Source organism: Ischnura elegans, chromosome 5 (assembly GCF_921293095.1).
Source record: "Ischnura elegans chromosome 5, ioIscEleg1.1, whole genome shotgun sequence".
NCBI lineage: Eukaryota > Metazoa > Arthropoda > Insecta > Odonata > Coenagrionidae > Ischnura > Ischnura elegans.
This window is the reverse complement of record NC_060250.1, coordinates 34,054,731-34,073,727: the sequence shown is the minus strand read 5'-3', so window position 1 is coordinate 34,073,727 and position 18,997 is coordinate 34,054,731. Positions and strand designations below refer to the sequence as shown.

At 36.0% G+C, this 18,997-nt stretch overlaps 3 protein-coding genes across 3 annotated transcripts; 2 read left to right on the top strand and 1 right to left on the bottom strand.

Moving 5' to 3' along the window:
• The first annotated feature begins 300 nt into the window (after positions 1–300).
• On the top strand, positions 301–6,077 carry LOC124158693 (tRNA methyltransferase 10 homolog A). Its single transcript, XM_046533927.1, has 6 exons — positions 301–625; positions 912–1,077; positions 1,197–1,340; positions 2,084–2,230; positions 4,575–4,680; positions 5,645–6,077. Exons 1-6 carry the CDS (start codon positions 432–434, stop codon positions 5,911–5,913), a joined length of 1,026 nt encoding a protein of 341 aa, XP_046389883.1. The 5' UTR covers positions 301–431; the 3' UTR covers positions 5,914–6,077.
• Positions 6,078–8,005: 1,928 nt separating this feature from the next.
• LOC124158691 (piggyBac transposable element-derived protein 4-like) lies at positions 8,006–11,481 on the top strand. Its single transcript, XM_046533925.1, has 2 exons — positions 8,006–8,277; positions 9,234–11,481. Exons 1-2 carry the CDS (start codon positions 8,093–8,095, stop codon positions 10,837–10,839), a joined length of 1,791 nt encoding a protein of 596 aa, XP_046389881.1. The 5' UTR covers positions 8,006–8,092; the 3' UTR covers positions 10,840–11,481.
• A 143-nt stretch (positions 11,482–11,624) lies between these two features.
• On the bottom strand, positions 11,625–18,411 carry LOC124158692 (DNA replication complex GINS protein PSF3). The gene is made up of 5 exons (XM_046533926.1): positions 18,222–18,411; positions 17,995–18,139; positions 17,791–17,920; positions 16,462–16,645; positions 11,625–12,604 (listed from the first exon to the last, which is right to left on the bottom strand). The coding sequence occupies exons 1-5, from the start codon at positions 18,325–18,327 to the stop codon at positions 12,528–12,530; spliced, it is 642 nt and encodes a 213-aa protein (XP_046389882.1). The 5' UTR covers positions 18,328–18,411; the 3' UTR covers positions 11,625–12,527.
• Positions 18,412–18,997: the final 586 nt, after the last annotated feature.

Below are 18,997 nucleotides of genomic sequence, written 5' to 3'. Positions count from 1 at the left end.
TACACTTCAGCATGTAGGTAATTCGAGAAAAAGAAACTCCCGTGTAGATCGTCTAACGATTTGTCAAAGATAATGAAATTCAGTACGACCAAAAAATACAACTAAATTCTTGATATAGACAAAAGCAATTCACTATATAAATTTAAATATCATTGAGATGCCAAATTAGGGAAATTCCAACAGAAATATGCTAGTTATTTGATACAGAGAAAATTTAACCCAATTTTAACTGTAGCGCTACAAAATGATCGATTGAAGAAAGACATCTCGAAGGTCGAAACTGATTCGATAGGTTTCGATTGCGAGTAACTGACGTGAAGTTGGTGCATTCACGGAAGGGATGGAAGTATTGGGATAACTTCATTATTTGTGGCGGGTTTTGGCGTGTGATGTTTTATAAGCTTGTTTTTAAGCGATAGGAATAACTAAAGATGGAAGAGGACGACGCTTGCAAGAGCACAAGTGATGACAAAACTAACGATATGCATTCAGAGCTTGAAAATAGTGCTGAGACTGACTCTCAGGTAAACGACAGGTCACCCCATTTAGCCGACGGTCTGTCTAAAAAGCAAAGGAAGAGACTTCTCAGGCGAGAAAAATGGCTAGAAGTGCGCAAATTGAAGAGGTTAGTTGAAAATTTTATCCTCTTTTTCATTAAGGATGTCAAACTTAATTATGTGTAACACCCACTTGGTAATGCATCGTATAGAACCGCGAAATTGTAGAACAAATACTTTGATATTACTTCTAGATACCTGTTTTCACTCTTTCCATTCTCATAACCTAATTTGCATTTGGTTGAAATGTGACCAGTATCTTTTGTTACGATGTATACGAATGAATTCATTGTAGAAGCCTAAGTGTTTGAATTAACAAGACCTGGGATTGATGAATTATTATTATTATTTCAGGGCGAAAGAAAAACAGCGGTTGAAAGAGAAGAAAAAAATTGCTCAAGAAAACAATGTAACGCTTGGTCCATCTCGGAAAAAACTCAAATGCAATAAAATGTCTGGCAGTAAGTGCAAAGTCAGAGTAGTTATCGACTTATCTTTCAACGACATTATGAATGATAAAGTACGTCAGTTGCTACAAATAATTTGTTTAATTACACATGGGGTGTAACCTGAGTTATAGCTATTGAGCTAAATTTAAGTAATATTAATTTCAGCATCAATTTTCACTCTCTTCAATAGGACATAGGAAAATGTGTGAAACAAATTCATCACTGCTACAGTGTAAACAGACGGTATTCTGACCCTATGCAGCTATACCTTACAAGCTTCAGTGGCCGATTGGAGAAAGACATGGAAAAGCATGACGGTTTCCGGAATTGGGATGTTAGTAAGCATTCATCCAATGGCATTAGCGCTAAAACTAAATTGTTTAACCATATTCGAATTTGAGACGTTTTTTTTGGTTTAATTTCATGCTCGAAAATGTAAGTAGCTTGGTATGCTAAAAACATTTTCTCTTGAAAATGTCTCTAACTACTCATTTTTATCTGCTGTGATATTTGCGTAATGAATGAACCTCTACTCTCAAGCATTGAAGTTACTTTGCACCATTTTTGGCTATAAATGACCACAGTCATTACTACGGTAAAATGTATTTATTTATTCACCAAACTAGGAACTCTTGAGGATCCAAGATTAATTATATATACACCAATTTATTGCAATCCCTAAATTTTTATGGGAATGATGTAAATCATAATAAAGTTGCTTTTCGCCTTCTGGTGAGGGAGAAATTTCCCTAGAAGTATAACATCCCAGAAACGAAAAGTCTGGCTAAAAGCTGAGGTGATGATAATGAGGAATTCTAGGTCTGCTGTAACTGTATTTTGATTGAGTTCATACTCATTTTAGAAACTTTATAAAAGAAAATGCATTGAGATTGACTTTAACTGAAGAACAGGCAAGGGTCAATAATTTCTGAACCATTCTTAATATCCCTGGAAATCAATTGTGTTCAGCTGGAATTTTGTATTAAGTGTTGACCAATTTATAGCTGATAAATTTTATCAGGGCTGGGGTAGAATTATGTACAGAGATTTAACTTCTAAAAATATATATTCTTACAGGTGAATTTTTCATCAGAGCACTTCACTGAACTCTTCAAACCAAGCGAGTTGGTGTACCTTACAAGTGATTCTGAAAATGTGCTCACCACTTTGGAAGAAGAAAAGGTTTATATTATTGGAGGGTTAGTGGACCATAACTCTCAGAAGGTAATTATGTTTTTACATAAATATAATAAATATTTCACTTTGTGCATATTGATTAGTAATGAAGCAAATTTCATTTATATCAGCATAAAAAAATCAAATGTTGAGACCATTGTAGATATTGGTACTTTTGATTGTGGTGAATAAAATTTTGTTATTTAATGTGATACATAGTAACTGTCTTCATCACCACTTCTTGAAGTCATCCTTTCAGTGAGTTAAACCTTTTATTGGGCGCAATTGATCTGACAGGTGCAGGACAAGTTTTTTTTTCGTTTCTCCACGTCACTAAGTGGCATAGACCCTTGACGCTTATAGTAGCTTTTTGTTTTGACGTACTCTATGCAGCCATTCACTTCTTAGCATTTATGACGACAGATCATTGGCGGATTATTTAGCATGATAAAGCAAAATAAAGGCATTAGTAGGCAAATAAGATAGCAAAATAAAAAACATTGATCTTATAGAATTCACATGCTAAAATACATCACTTATTAAAATACAGTTGAGGTCCTCAAATCCAGAAAGCTTGGGACCGAAGGGCTTCTGGATTTCTGGTCTTCATAGCATATTTAGTAAATTAATTAATTTGCACATGTGCTCAGGCTCTTGTACTTGATATTTGATATCCTTATGTGTCCCTGACAAGGTTCTTAGCGTATGTCCATTGAATGTGCTAAATTCCTACTCATCCCAGAACAAGGCTTGGAGAGTGGTGCCACGAGGTGGCAAGTGCAGTGCAGGGGCGCCGACTTATAAAAAATATTGGGGGGGCCCATATCGGAGGTCTTGCCCCGGGAAGAGGTTAAATTCAAAGTGTGTCGCAGCACCGAAACACTATTATGATTCACTCCACTTGATTCAGTTAACCCTTTAGAACCCAGAGCTGCTTAAGGTAGAAATCAAATTTCAAGATTTTTTATTCTGAATAGATGAAAATTTTGCACTCGATCATAATTGTTGAGGCAGATAAATATTTCGTCATCAAAATTTACACCCCAAAATAATACGTAGTTTAGATATTTCCTAAATAGAGCTGAAAATTTATACATTTTCGACGTTGCTTTGAAGCAACATTGGGTTATAATGGGTTAACCTTATAATTATTTGTTTCAGCACACGTTGTTGAATTTATTTTAAAAGGTAACTATTGTCAAACATGGGAAATTAAAATCACCAATATATTTTTGTGATTTCACAAAGCATTATATTACTTAATTATTTTCTTGAATTATTGAGGGGGCTCCGCCCCCCCAAACGAATCTTTGAGGGGGCTCGGGCCTCCTCAGGCCCCATGGAGTCGGCGCCACTGGTGCAGTGACACTATGCAGAGGAATTTTCAAATGTTCTGGATTTCGGGTTTCTGGATTTGAGGTCCTCAACTGTACTTAATAGTTTAAAGAGCACCTTGCTGGATCGGTCCGGGGCTGTATGACAGCATGTAAAGGTCCTATGCATAGATCGAAAGACATCATGTAAGTGTTCGAATACACTAATAATGGTGCTTTAAACTTTAAAGGTGGACTACTGGGCCAAGCTAAGAGTAATTAATGTTTTTTCACATATCTGCCTATTCGGCACATTGCGCCTGGACTCAGCAATCCCAATAATGTGCCTGACAAAGGGTTGTATGCCACAATTTTTAGCAAGTGTCTTTTAAAACACTCACTTGGGGAACTGTTAGGGATGTGCGAGTACTCGAAAATTCGAGTCGAGTAGTTGGTACTCGACTCCAGTGATTCGAGTAGCATTACAAATGTTGAGTCGAGTAGTTTCACTTACAGTGTTGTCGTGGCCAGTAAGTTCAGAAATCTGCCCACAGCGCTATCATGAAGCATTATCAAATTGCGCAAATGATTTTACTCAGGGCTGTTTCTGGCAGTTTGGATACGTATATAGGTATATATATTAATTAAATTGACCACATATTACTATAGGTTAATTCATTCCAATAGTGCTTATGGAACTGTTAAAGACACTTTAATTTTAATTCATCTCTTAATACTGACACAATTACCATCAACAGTCCTCATAATCTTTTCCTTTTTACATGAACTAAGCATTCAGAAAATAAAATTCACAAAGGGATTTGAAAATTAGAATATGTTGTCGCATATATATACATTCATAATACCAGTTCTAGAAATGACCAGACTCCACTCGATACTCGCGGGTAGTTTTCAACGACTCGATACTCGACTTGAGATCGAAAAGCACTACTCGCACATCCCTAGGAACTGTACTCTAATACTATTATTCCTTTTTTAACCTTAAATGCAGTGAGATTGGATAGTTTAAATGTAATTCCATGTGGTCAATTAAAATTTTTTGCTCTTATTATTTCTAGGGACTGTGTTTAAAAGTGGCTAATGATGTTGGTATTAGCCATGGACAGCTTCCCATCGGAGAATTCATACAAATGGCCTCAAGAAAAACACTTACCATTGACCATGGTAAGTGACTACTTCCATTGAATACCTAAATTCAATTCAATTAAAACTTTAAATTGATGTGGAAGTAAATTTATAAGGTTTTCTACAGTTATTGCTGTGGCATATTTTTACTTACTTATATTTCCATTAAGACCCTTCATAAATGTATTCAGGGTATACATGTTATCAGTGTGGAATAATGGCTGACAGTTAAATGATAGGCCTTCTGTTAGATTTGCTATGTTGTTTGAAAGTGTGAATTTAGTCGATTACCTCTATGGTAACCTTGTTGACAAGGTAATGGCTAGAAGAAGTTTTAGGTGGATTAAAGTCAATCGTTGGTAAGTGTGCTTTGTGGAAGAGAGTAATTACATATTTCAAATGAAACCTGCTTTTTTACCATTACATTGATAAACTTTACCCTTGATAATGGCCTGGAAAGACAAACTGGTTGAGATTGTTGCTATACATACATGTGGAAAATACCTGAGTGTAATATTTTAAACATTTTTGGGGCGTTTGGAGCTGGGTAGTGAAGGTAGGCAACTTGCACTATTGAATATCCTAACTGGGGAAATGGTTTTAAAAGCTGGAATGTATTGATGCATCTAAATATTTATTCCAAGAATTTTTATGGGCATATTGGTATGCTTCTCATGGTGTTAGTCAGTGTGACATAGGCTTCGAACTATGACCTTTTATTTGGATATACACTTAATGGTCCTTGAAGTACTAACCAGTAAATATGCAAGATGACATGCAAAACTAAAAATATATATGTATGAAATATGAATGATAATCATCAGTTTTCCTTATATAATCTCAGATTTTAAGCATAGCACTGTTGTAAAGACTGCCGCGGCAATAATTTTTGCCCATTTTAACTTCTTTACCTATGCCAAAGCTGGGTATGTTTGGTGAATAAATAATGGTCACTCATTTTATCTGCCATTATGCATTCTTAGATGTTTTTGTTTTTTAACAGTGTTCGAGATAATGCATGGTGTTTGCCATGGGAAAACATGGGAAGAGGCTCTTCTCCAAGTAATTCCACCCAGGAAAGGAGCACAGGTGAAAAATAAAAGTATTTTAGAAGATACAGAATCCCCAAGAAGTCCTGAAGAGGGAGCTTCAACAGGAAGTAAGAGCAGCATTGTATCAAATGAAGAAGAGAGCAAAGTCAGTGTTCCGGGATTGAATAGTCTTGATAGCGATGACAAACATTTTGACATAGAAAATGGTGAGGGAAGCTGATTAGAACAGGTCTGACTTTCAGAAGATACTATGGATACTGAACAGCTTTGCATTCCACGATTCAATGTTGAGGTGGAAACCTGTGGAACTCCTTGTTTTTGTTACTCTGTTGGAGACTATAAGTGTTTTTTTTATTCTACATTAAATTAATTATTAAAAAATAATGATTTAAGTTTCTTTTCTTTGAAATTAAACTTCCACATGCTATAAAAATTAGATGGAGCCGAGAAATTAACCCTTACATCTGATTAATAGTAATCAATTGATATTTTTTTTTCTCATAAATGCATGATAAATAGTCTAAGGCATTGACTTCCCATCAGAGGGAATAAAATATTGTGTTTCTCTTCATCATTAATATGTCCTCAAAATTCTTGGAAGCATCTTAGTGATGTAATATCTGTGACAAGTAGATTTTTATATTTAAAACCTTTTTTTTTAATGCCCAGGAAGAAACCAACGACATTTGACAAGTAGTAACTCAGAGTATCTTCAATACAATGCCTCTTTATTCAAAGAAACATATCAATGTGAAACTCATTAAACGTGCATTCACATTCAGTAGCTTAGAAAAGCAACCAACATACGCTCATACAGCCAGGAAATTTTTTATTTTGTTTCTTTTTTATATCACATACATTAGCATATTTAGGTTTTTGGATTTTTGCTTGTGTTCCAAGTTTTTTTAAATGAGAAACCTCCCTATAAATACATGTAATGCCTTATATGAATGATAATAGACTATGTTATCTAGGGTGCTCATCATTTAGGTCAAAATTTTAATCTATATTGATTGGGTTTTCAACCTCTGCACCCCTTAAGGATCATGTCTTTGTGCCCCCTCTCCCCCGTAGGACACCTATGTTTATTAACCCTTTGAGTGCGGATGGCATAGCATTGATGCCAAGCGCAGGCCCCGCCGACAGGCGGGTGGCATCACTGTGATGCCACACCAGTCTATGTCTTTCAATCGCTCCCTACGCTCCTCCGCTCTATTCTCTTTACTCTAACGATGGTTTCCCGCACACGCACTGGATTACGCTACCTTGACATACCTTCCGTTTCCGAATATTAGTTTAAATTTTTAGAGTACTTTGATTTCATTTATTTATATTTATAAATATATACTTTTTGCTATGTAAGATGTTTGGCCGTTTCAAAACAATTTAAATGTGATTTCTTCTTTACTCTCCTATATATTTCTACTAAATGTTATGATATTTGAAGGAAATTTCTGTTTTAATCCTATTAATAATTTTGAAATCAACGTTTAGTCATAATGTTCCTTCCATTTCATCGAAGAAAAAAATATTCGTGTTACAAAATACGGTCACTATATACACGCTAAACACCGTTGAATAATCACTCTTTTTATCAATTTTAAACTAAATATTTACAAATCACCGTTATATTTCAGAATATTCTTCCAGAATATGCTTGCAACTTATTTTCTAAACGAGTTTTTCCACAGGGGATTGAGTATATTGTTTACAGAAATGGAAATACTTTTTTTCTCATTTTTCTCATTATTACCGTATGTTTGATAATGATACTAGGTTGGAATAATTACGACCACCATTTCGTTATTCACGGGCAAAAGTGGTGGAGTTCCTCAGGAAGCCTTTCAATTTTTATTTTGAATGAGAAAGTGGAATTAGGAAAATCCTTGGCAAAAATAATTACCGGATTTTGGGGCTATTATTTCTGTGACTTCATTAGTCTTCTTTTTAAATTATAGTTAATGAGAGAGTGCAGTAGAGTATTTAGACTAGTGCATAACTAATGCAGTTAATCTTTCGAGCTTCAAAGGCACATACTACGGTTTCCAGCTGAACGTGGCATCTTCAGCAACCCTTGGAACAATAAGGATGGTGTGACCATGCCAACCCATTGGTAGGGCGGTCCTTTTGAAAGGAATTTTTCCATAGGGCTAAGGGACATGGGCTAAGGGATTGTGGCTATAGGAAACTAATAGGCAGGTTTCCACTTTTAGGCACGTGCATTTCCGAAATCCCACCCCATGGTACACGTTCGGACCCAGCTGTTTTATTGCTTCGTCGCCCCCTGTTCCAAGTGGTAAGACATGCTAAAAGGGTCGTTTTATGACACCGAGGAATAGACTGCGAGTCGCTCTGTGTCACCTGCTTTCGCTATCTTTGGAAGAATTTTCGCCATTCTTATGAGAAATGCATGCAAGTATTCAGTTGCGTGCATGTCGTGGAGAAGGACAGAAGGACAGCTCTTCCTTCGCAGTTTTGGCGAATCTCCCCCTTGGCACAGTCTCTCCTGCGGGCGTCTTTCGATTGCATCTGTACACGTTCCTACTGGTGTTGTATACATCCCCAGATCTTCTGCACTATCAAGGTAGGTGCTTTCATCAATTTTATTTTTAGTATAAAATTTTGAATTTGCGTGATTTTTCTCTCCTCAATCAAGATTTTATTTTTCTGATATTACCAAAGGGCCATGTTTCATTCACTATTTAAGTTTTTTTTACATTTTTAGCCACTTAGGTGGCATGTGGGAAAAATTTAAAATTTTACTCCTATTTTATACCCCATGTACCGTTTTTGTATCAGCATTTGATAAACTGTGCTTTGAATATCTCCTAGCAATGAAACTAACTCTGCCTAAAAATTTACTCTAGTGTTGTATTTGCGTAAATTGAATTGTTTCTTCTCCGAGATGGTTTTTTTGAACTTTGAGGCAATTCACATATTTTACTTCGACCAAATCAGCTATTATAATCAGATAATAATGTCAGCAAACTTTGTATCCACAGAGTAACAATTATTTTTGGATTATTTCATGTTGCTGTTATATCTGGAACGTACACGTTCACATATTTCCTGTACGTCGGTTCTAAAGGTTAAATCTTACAGCTTTTTCCGACTGCAAAAGAGCTCCCTCATCAGTGTTGTGTATTTTGTTGGCGTTATGTATTTATTTTAATATATTTTATAGGCGTTAACTTAAGTTTACGTTGATGACGCAAGTATGTGGTAACTGAAGGAATAGTTATTTCCTGAAATATTTTGGTCCACATTGTCAAAGTGTCTCCACATGCATTTCAATTGTCTTTTTTCTGATAGAATACCTTCATAGCACCAATTTGCATGTATGGAATGATTATTTGATAAATCAAAAATAATATTTGTGAACGCATTGTGTGGTTGAATATTTCTGGTTACTTTACGTAAAAAGACTCGTGCAAATGAGGATTATCGGTTCAGTGGTTTTGATGATGAGTGATTTTTAATTACAATTTATTCTTTAATTTTACAATGAATAACCTCCAAAATCATCACTTATTATTGCAGAATGTCTGATGAACAAATTCCCTCCACTTCTGGGACTCAGAAAAAGAGAAAACTAGACGATTTTAGCAGAAAACCATTAACGGAAGATCAGCTGCTGAGGCATTTGCTAGAATCGGATGAGGAAAATTTTGATAGCACTGATGACGAAAGCTGGAATATTCGTGGTGAAGATGCTGAGACCGATTCGTCTGAAGACAGTGGGGATGAAGCTGGTTGGGAGACTCCAGCCGAAAATCTGCCTGCTGAAGAGGATCCTGAGAGTGCTCTTCCAGCTTCAGCGACACGAACCCCTATTACGTACGTGGGCCACATTCCTGATCGTCGTGAAATCCCCTTCACAAAAAATCCAGGGCTAAAGGTGGGCAATCCTGGAAGTGATCCATTTGATTATTTCTGTCTATTAGCAAACGATGATTTTTTCGACCTTGTCATCCAAGAGACTAACTTTTATGCCAATGAATTGCTTAAAAAAAACCGATACCCAAGAGCTAGAATTACTGAGTATCGTAATCTCACTCGAGGGGAATTTGAGACATTTTTGGGTTTGATATACCTAATGGGGATTGTGAGATTGCCATCCATCCCAGATTATTGGAAAAGGTTGGAATATATCTTTGATTTTCCGTGCTTTCGTAGCACTATTTCCAGGGACAGATTTCAAATTATTTTACGGTGCATGCATTTTGGCAGGAACCCTGGTGTAGGTGATCCGCTACCAAGTGACCCCTTATATAAAATTAGACCTCTTTTAAATCTTTTCACTGAAAGAATGAAAGAAATTTATTATCCAGGTAAAGAACTGTGCCTTGACGAGTCCATGTTGCTTTGGCGAGGAAGGTTATCTTTTCGCCAGTACATTCAAAACAAGCGTCACCAACATGGTATAAAACTATACATGCTTTCTGAGCCTAATGGTCTCATCCAAGATATTATAGTTTACACTGGGGCGAAGGATCCTGATGTTGGAGGGAGGGGACATTCCAACAAAGTTGTACGGAAATTGATGGATAGATTTTTTTTCAGTGGGCACAGTTTGTACATGAACAACTATTATAATTCTGTTGAATTATCTTGTGACTTGCTGAAAAAGGACACGTATACAACTGGAACTCTAAGGTCAAACAGAAAATATAATCCTCCTCAAGTGCTAAGAAAGAAACTGAAAAGAGGCGAATCAATGCAACAATATACCTCTGATGGAATATGTGTGCTCAAGTGGAACGACAAACGAGATGTTCTTATGGTGTCCTCGGAATTTAATGGTGATCTACAAGAGGTCAATTTGAGAGGAGGAAAAACCGTAAGCAGACCGAAAATGGTTGTCAAATACAACACTTACATGGGGGGCGTGGATAGGGCTGACCAATTAATGGCATATTATCCCTTGGAGAGAAAATCTTTGAGGTGGTATTTAAAGGTTGCTTTACATGTTTTTCACCTAATGCAAATTAACAGTTACATTTTGTACAACATTTATTCAGGCAAGAAAATGACACTAAAGGATTTCAGAATTTCTGTCATAAGATCACTAATAAAAAAAATAAAAAGATTCAACCACCACAGTCTAATATCCCCAAAGATACTGTTCACCTTCCTGATATCATGAGCAAAGAAGGGGCTAAGCAAAAAAGGTGCCGAGTTTGTTATACAAAGGGAATAAGGAAAATGGTTAGAACTGTTTGTACAAGTTGTGTAGAAGTTCCAGGACTATGTTTGAACCCTTGTTTCAAAGAATTTCATCAATATTAATTGATTTTTGTTGCATTTACATTGTATAAAATGTCAAAAAGACGAAATATTTTTCATATGTGTGAAAGGAAATCTATGTTTCTAGCAAATAAATTTCATTGTGAAAATTGAAATTCGAAATCTTTTATTCACCCAAAACTTGACGTATGTGTATTCGATGACGTTTGCTGAAATATTAATCTTAGTTTATAATTCAATAGTACCAATCAATTCTGCCAACATCTCAGAAATTATCCCGAGCTACTTATTTGCTTCGTCAAAAAAATATTGGGCGTCTTTTGTATGGCGGGTTGCATAATTATCCGAGGAATGTATCGCACTGGTGCGGATGGCATCACTGTGATGCCATGAACAAATTATTTAATAAATAAACAAATCAATAGAAAAAATTTTTTTTTGTGACAAATACTTTCATATTTTCACAAAACAAAGCGAATGCAGTAAAAAACAAATATCCGCCAGCGTGAAACATTTCTTAGAAAACTTTACGCAATGAAAGGGTTAACAAAATGGGGCCACTACTTTTGGCGACCAAATAACGATTCAATGACCTGGAAGTTGTGCAGTTTCTGGTGAACCAGTATCTCACTCAGCTGGATGCATAAGATGAGATTTTCCTGAGGGATCATTTTTCAATTTAGGATATCATGTGAAAAGCACTTCAAGTTATCATTTTATTAATAAAACTAGAAATTGTAGGATATATAGAATAGATAGATAGAATGAAATAAGGTCTTCTTTGGAACTCAACTTGAATAGGTTTAAAGCAATGTCATGGAGGAAGGATCAGCTCCTCCTTCTGCCATGCCACATTTATAAGTAAGTACCTACATTTCCCAAATCTTTCATTTATTTCAGAATTACCAGTCAAAGGATTTCTTTCTCCTTTTCACTAACCCTAAAAGCAGCTGCGCCTCACTGGAGGTAGTAATATTGAATGGCAATTTTTACAGCTGGTCTCAAGAATGGAAGATGAATTCGGAGGGTAACAAATGCCAATGGGGCATTTTGGGAAGATATTAGTTGTGGAAGAGTAGAGAAAATGTAGTTTTTAAGGATTCTCTTGAGACGCTATGTCTATGAAGTATGCAGTGCATAAGGTGCACTCTGTGGGAGGGGATGTGTCCCATGCCTATAATGGATGGTGGTCATCGTGTGAGTTTGCCCTAACACAATTCTACACCATAGCCAAGCTTTTTAATGTTAATGGTATAGTAAAAAAGAAAAAGACATCTTACACAGTACACTAAACAGCAGAGAAGGAACCATTACAAACTAACACACTAAAAAGTTAGGTCTGATGGTATCACTACTTGCATTGAAGGTAAGCAACTTCTAACAAACAGAAAGACGAGACTTCTCAGGATAATATAATCAGGAACGTCCCAAATTCATTTCAATATTGTCTGGGTTATAAATATTCAAGCAAGATACCTTTGCTTTGCACATTCAAGTGCAACTTCACATGTTTCATAGTCCATATATCTTCACATAAATGCAATATTTCCCTTGGATCCAACTAATATGAAACTGTCCATCATTTTTTCAAGAAGTAGAAGCATGAGCAAGTTGCCTTTTTTGATGATTCACAACCATATTTGCTGGGCCAATAGGTCTCCCACCTAGAATATTAAAAAAATTAGTTCACTAAATACTCCTAATGGAAAACATAGTGCATAAAAATAGACAAGAATAATTTTTTCCAGTCCTGCTGTATTCTTCAAGAACTCCAGTAAAGGTAAGAACCCTTAGATCATGACATGTTATTGGAAAAAGCTCTATTTATGGTATCAATTTAAACTTACTAAGGTAAACATATGAACATAGAAATCCTTCAAGTGCAAACAGAATTATTTCTGTTCTATTTCAAACTTTATGAAGTGTTTTCAAGGGAAATATTGCAACAGTCCCTCTTCATATGAATGAAGGTGGAGACCACAGTGGTCAATATAGAAATATTCTTTTCACTGCAGGCATGGTACCATTTACTTTAATGGGTCTAGGTCTGTGATGTGGAAGGCAGGGTTAGCCACCACAGTTCTCTCTTGAGGAGTTACAACCACTCCAATTTTTATAAATCAGACATGATGGCATACTCTCAGGTTAAACATTACGGAGGTAAACTAGTCTCCGGGTGGGGACTATTCGTGAGAGTACATCGGCCAACTGTGATTAAGTTATGAGGCTGGGAATGTGGAACAAGAGATCACTAAGGACCTGTGGTAAGCTAGAAAACCTTAAGGTAGAAATGCAAAAATTGAACCTTGCTGAGCTGGGAATCAGTGAAATGAAGTTGCCTGAAGAGGGAGAATTTTGGAGTGGAAGCTTTGGATTATACACACAGAATCTATCAATGGTAATGCTGGAGCAGTAGTATATACATATGGTGGTGCAGGGGGCATGCTCTCTCCCCTTGCAGGGCCACCTGCATGGCCGACCATTGTAGATGCACAATTAAAATTTTTTAATACCATAGGATGACATCGTATTGAATATGATTTTAATCAGTTCAAATAAAACCTACATAAACTTTGAATGTGACTTGATTATTTTTTATTACGATAAAAGCAAAGATAGCTCATGATATCTTTTGCACCCCCGCTTTCAGATTTTTCTGTATCCCCCACTGCATTGGAGTTGGGATAATGCTCAGAAAGAGCCCCAGAATGTATGAGAAAAACTTCCTGTAGTAGAATGAAAAAATAGTTATGGCCAAGTTAGGGACCAAACCGGTAGATACCCTTGTAGTACAGGTTTACCTTCCAATGACACTAAAGTGATCACAAAATTGAGAAATCAACAAAAATATCAAGGAAGTAATCAATCCTTTAAGAGGTGAGGAATACTTTACTGTTTCAGGAGATTGGAAAAAGGACAGGAAGGAAGAATAACTGGCAAAAAATAGATCAGGCAATCGAAATGAAAGAGGAAAAAGGGAACTGTAATTCTGTGTAGAGGATGAATTAGTGGTTACCACTACACTGTTAAAAAATGACATGCGAAGAAGACAAAAATGGAAAATGCCAAGAGATATAAGATTTCAATTCATCCATATTTTAGTGAAGCAAAGGTTTAGGAAACAGGTTAAGGACTACAAAAGCTACCTGCAAGGCAGATATCAAGAGTAATCATAATCTCGCGATGATGATATACCATCTGCAATTAAACAAGTCAGAAGGACTGAGAAATCAATGGAGGAGGAAAGTTCAAGAGGAGTGGATGATGAACTTTAGTGAGGATGTGCAAAATTACATTGTGCAAGGGAAAGTGGAAGCGGCCTATAAAATAGCAGGAAATAATATCAAGGAACAGAGTGCAAGATAAGGAACACATCATAAGGAACAAGAATGGAAATATTCTGATAGAAAATTAAGACATATTGAAGAGATGGAAATAATACCTGGTTGAGGAATAAAACAGAAGCAAACTTAGCACAAAAATCATTGAAGAAGAAAGTAAAGTAGAAAATGATGATATGGGAGAGAGCATCTTGGATCATAATTTGACTCTGCAATTTGAGACCAGCGAAAGAATAAAGCACCAGGTATAGATAACGTTCTAGCAGATCTGATAAAACAACAAGGAGAGAAGGCTTTAACTCAGCTATAAAAACCATCAGCGAAATGTACTCAACAGGATAAATACCAAGTGATTTTAAGAAGAACATCATCATTCCTATTCCCAAAAAGAAGAGTGCAGAGAAGTGTAAAGATTTTAGAACCATAAGTCTGATGAAACATGTGTTGAAGATACTGACAAGAATCATCTACAAGAGAATAGAACGAATAGCAGAAGAATTCCTACATGAGGACCAATTTGGTCATATGAAAAATAAGGGCACAACAGAAGCAATTTTGGCCCTAACACATAAAGAAGCGAATGGAGTAAAACAAACATACTTCCATAGTATTTGTGGTCTGAGAGATGGTTTGACACCGTGGTATGGCATTCAATAATTTGGATTCTCCACATTGATTGCAGAATTGTGCACAGTTCACATAAAAACCAAACAGCTGTGATAAAATCTGAACTGTAAAGAAGCAAGAATAGTCAAAGGAGTAAGATGAGGGTGTGCACTGTCTCCCTTAATTTGTAATGCTTACATCAAGAAAGAAGTCACAGAAATAAAAGAGAAGGCTTTGGGAATCCACAGAGAAAGAATTAGTATGCTGCAATTTGCAGACAATATAGCAGACGTAGTCGAGACGGAATAATTTGGACAAAACTAGGAAAAATATGGAAAGGACATTGGCTAGATATCAGCTGTAAATAAACAAAAAGAAAACTAAGATATTAATTTGCAGCAAAAATAGGAGACTGGGATAAACATTACACTAAAAAAAAAAAAGCTTGAAGAGGGGAAAGAGTTTTGTTACATAGAATGCCAAATAACCAACGATGAATGAAGCAAGAAAGAAATCATCAATAGAATAGCACAGGCAAGGAGGGCTTTCTACAAAAAGGAGAACCTACTTACAACTGAAAATTCAAGCATAGAAGTATGGAAACAATTCATCAGATGCTACACATAGAGCAAGTTACTCGATGGAAGTGAGGCTTGGACATTGACAGCATAAAATGGATCAACAGTGGGTGAAAAGTGAAGCCTTCTACAAATTCTTAGAAGACAGGACAACTTTATCGGCCACAGATTGAGACAGTCTGATGAAGACAATTGTCAAGGGATGGGAAGAAGGGCAAACCAGAGTGACTTATGTCAGAAAGATTATTCAGGACGTGAAAGAAGAAGTCGCTATGAAAAGGATAGCAGATACGAAAGCAGAATGGAGAGCTGCATAGCACCAATCTTAGGATTGCTGACTTATGACAACAGGAAATATTGTTCAATCTCTGATTTCCCATTTTTTTCTCCGTTGATATTTAGTCATTTGTAATTGCATTAAAATTAATCCCTATTCATAGATTTTTAATAAAATCAGTGCAGACGTAGCTCATTCAAAATACTTCTAATTTAAACCAGAAGTAGGATTCCGGTTATATTATACAATCTATTTTCAATACTGCCATCCCTGCTTAGAACATGCACCACTTAAAAAAAGAGAAAACCATAAAAATTTAAACAGAGCAATAACAGGGAGGGAATCCTGGGAAGAATTCAACAAATAAATGGCACTATAAACATCAGATAATTACAGCTAAATAACCATAAGTTAACAACTCAAATATGCAGCATTTAGCCTCACAAAAATTGGAGGGACAACCAATAGCCTTGTAGATGCATAAACTTAGTTATTTAATATGTCAGCAGAAATCTGGCTTAAATATTGGATCTTAGTTATTTTCCTTACTGGGATTTCACTCAACTGACTGTAAATATAATTGGCGTTGGTAAATCTAGGGTGAATGGCAGCAAAGAAGGGATGAACTCAAAACTAGAAAGTACTTTCTATTAAAAACAAAATAGCACTACAAAAAGCTTTTGTGTTGAATTGATGTATTAGTTCAGTTTTCTTCATACCTCCTTGTGCCAGCCAAGATTCAAGAGCCATCCAGGCAGCTCTTCCAGTATTCAGCAGTCCACGTTCTAACGAGTCAAGGCGACTAGTGGGGTCCATTCCTAACTCTCCAGTGCTCCTTATGCTCATGTCACCAGAGGAGTTCTGAGACCAGTCAATAATGAGGCGAAAACGGTCCTTGAATGTCTTTGCCCAATAGAAAAAGAATATGTTTCACTCATGTCAGTCAAGGATCATATTTGATAAATACAGACATCACCAAAGAATAATTCATACAATTATATTAGTCCATATGAAGGCAAAATTTGGAGAAGAAATTATTCCACCTTAAACAACTGCTTGACATTTACATACCAAGATATTTCGAGGAAATATACAAAAGAATAAAACGGACATTTTTTAGGACTCAAAAACCAATATGAATACGCTTTATTGAACTTAAAACAAATACCTATCATTCCAAATTCAAATAAGGTATCATTTGCTTGCTTTAAGATATTAACACTATAAGGTAAATAGAAATTATTCCAAGGGCTTTTCCATATCTGACCATAACAGCAACTCTTTTCTTTTAATACTTTCTTACGATTGAACAAAATATGCCTACTTAAATTAAAAGGCATGAAACACACACAGTAGCGCAAGGATACTAATGCTTACAATCCAAGTCAAAGATATTTCAGTCAGTAAATACACTAGTTACTGCCATGAGTGCATCCCATGGGTTTATAGTCAATGGCGAAAATATAGTCCATGACAGTGTGACAGCAGCATGTATACAATGCATCAAGAACATGTCAGAGACTCAAGAAATTGGCCACATTCTTGGCAAACAATCACAGAGAGCTTATCAATGCAATGGCAAAGTGTGATGCCCACTCTACAGAGACAAACTGAATACTCAAGGCGATGACACGGTACTCACACCAAAACTAAGACAGTGCTCAATGTGAGTTTACACCTTGACTACTGGCATAGCAAAACTGTGAAGTTCATTAATGCCATATCACGAGTAGCGCTAATTCATCGCTTATTTAACTACGAGGTGAATTATTCGCACGGACAATGTGACAAAAAAGTCAGTTAGCAGCAAATCTCTTTTGTGAGCTTTGTATGCAATACTTAACATTAAACCTAAGCAAATTGAGCAATTGTTTACATAATTTAAAGTAGCATAAGTGGTTGATTTGTGAGGCTCAAATAGTTGATACCATGTGAAAGGAAAGATATTCGAGTCCAAATACTTCGACTTCACTAGACAAGAGAAAAAGAAATAAATTATTTTAAAAACAAGGGAAATAATCACACAGAGCCCATCTACTTTCACTTACCTGCAGTAAAAGTGACCCAATTTCGGCAGAATCTCGATGATTGAAACCAGATAAATATGAACCAAATTCGTAAAAATACACGCTCAGCCTATGCAAGTCTACCACCGATGCGTCCGCTTTGAGTATTTCCCTAAAAATAAAATAATTAACTGATGAGAGGGACATGGATTCAGAGTAATATCTTCAAAGAGGAAAATGCATCACCTGTATGCTTCTTTGTATATACGTGGAATGTTTACACTGATAACCGACTGACTTCTGTTGCACAATGACCTAGCTAGCCAATACGGTAACTCGAGAGTTGTTCCACTAGGAATATCCTCACTGTCGGATGATGGGTCCAAGAAGCCTGAAGAAAAATCAGGAAGTAAATGCCAAAGCCATGAAAGAAACGATTTCGTCACCAACCATACTTAACGAGAAATAATCACCTAAACGAAGAACATCAACTTCAAACTTGCACGGAAGTCGTTCTTGGGTTGCCATGATATCATCAATTGAAAAATAATTGGGATAATAGCTTCGACACAAAGGCATTTTAGTAATAATATCAACAAGTAAAACCCGCCAAAAACTTTTGAAGGAATGGCTACTTTCGTCGTGAATGTTGGGTAAAAAAAGAGACATTCGTAAAAGATTTTTGGTTCTCAACTGTCTTAATTTCCGCGGGCTCACAGGGCGTAAATTTGAAAATTATGTGTTAACGTCACTCGTTGAGTCAAAATTATATTTGTCACTCATATTCATCAATATGGGAATGTAAAATGTGTACCTCTAAATTTAAAGCGTAAGAAACTATGTCTTTGAAACTAAAATTGCTCTTCTCAGTTATCTCAGGCGTGGTTAATGACGAAAGATTCCAGTTATGTTGTTAATCTACAACGAGTGGCATTAAGAAAGGGTAGTACCATTTGTACTATTTCATTATTTATTGATATTATTTCAATAACATGACCTTATATAACATCAGTACTCTGCATATATGCATTTTTTTTATTTTAGCATACAACGGTTTTCTTGTGATTGTTACAATATTTTCACCTATCTTGGTTGGTACAAGGGGTTACTATAACTACTATTGCATTTTTTTAAGTGGATTAATTATTTTTCAATTCTATTTCTGTAGAAAAGCGAGGCAAACTCAAATTTTCTTCGGAAAATGCTTTTTCAGGTCTGAAGAGGTTAATGTAAAATTTTAACGGATTAA

Coding starts and splice junctions, on each gene's coding strand:
- LOC124158693 (XM_046533927.1), top strand. CDS start 432: ATGGAAGAGGACGACGCTTGCAAGAGCACAAGTGATGACAAAACTAAC. Junction 1,078..1,196: donor ACGACATTATGAATGATAAA/GTACGTCAGTTG, acceptor TCTCTTCAATAG/GACATAGGAAAATGTGTGAA. Junction 1,341..2,083: donor ACGGTTTCCGGAATTGGGAT/GTTAGTAAGCAT, acceptor ATATTCTTACAG/GTGAATTTTTCATCAGAGCA.
- LOC124158692 (XM_046533926.1), bottom strand. CDS start 18,327: ATGCCTTTGTGTCGAAGCTATTATCCCAATTATTTTTCAATTGATGAT. Junction 17,921..17,994: donor ATATACAAAGAAGCATACAG/GTGATGCATTTT, acceptor TTTTATTTTTAG/GGAAATACTCAAAGCGGACG. Junction 16,646..17,790: donor TTGGGTCACTTTTACTGCAG/GTAAGTGAAAGT, acceptor TATTGGGCAAAG/ACATTCAAGGACCGTTTTCG.
- LOC124158691 (XM_046533925.1), top strand. CDS start 8,093: ATGAGAAATGCATGCAAGTATTCAGTTGCGTGCATGTCGTGGAGAAGG. Junction 8,278..9,233: donor AGATCTTCTGCACTATCAAG/GTAGGTGCTTTC, acceptor TTATTATTGCAG/AATGTCTGATGAACAAATTC.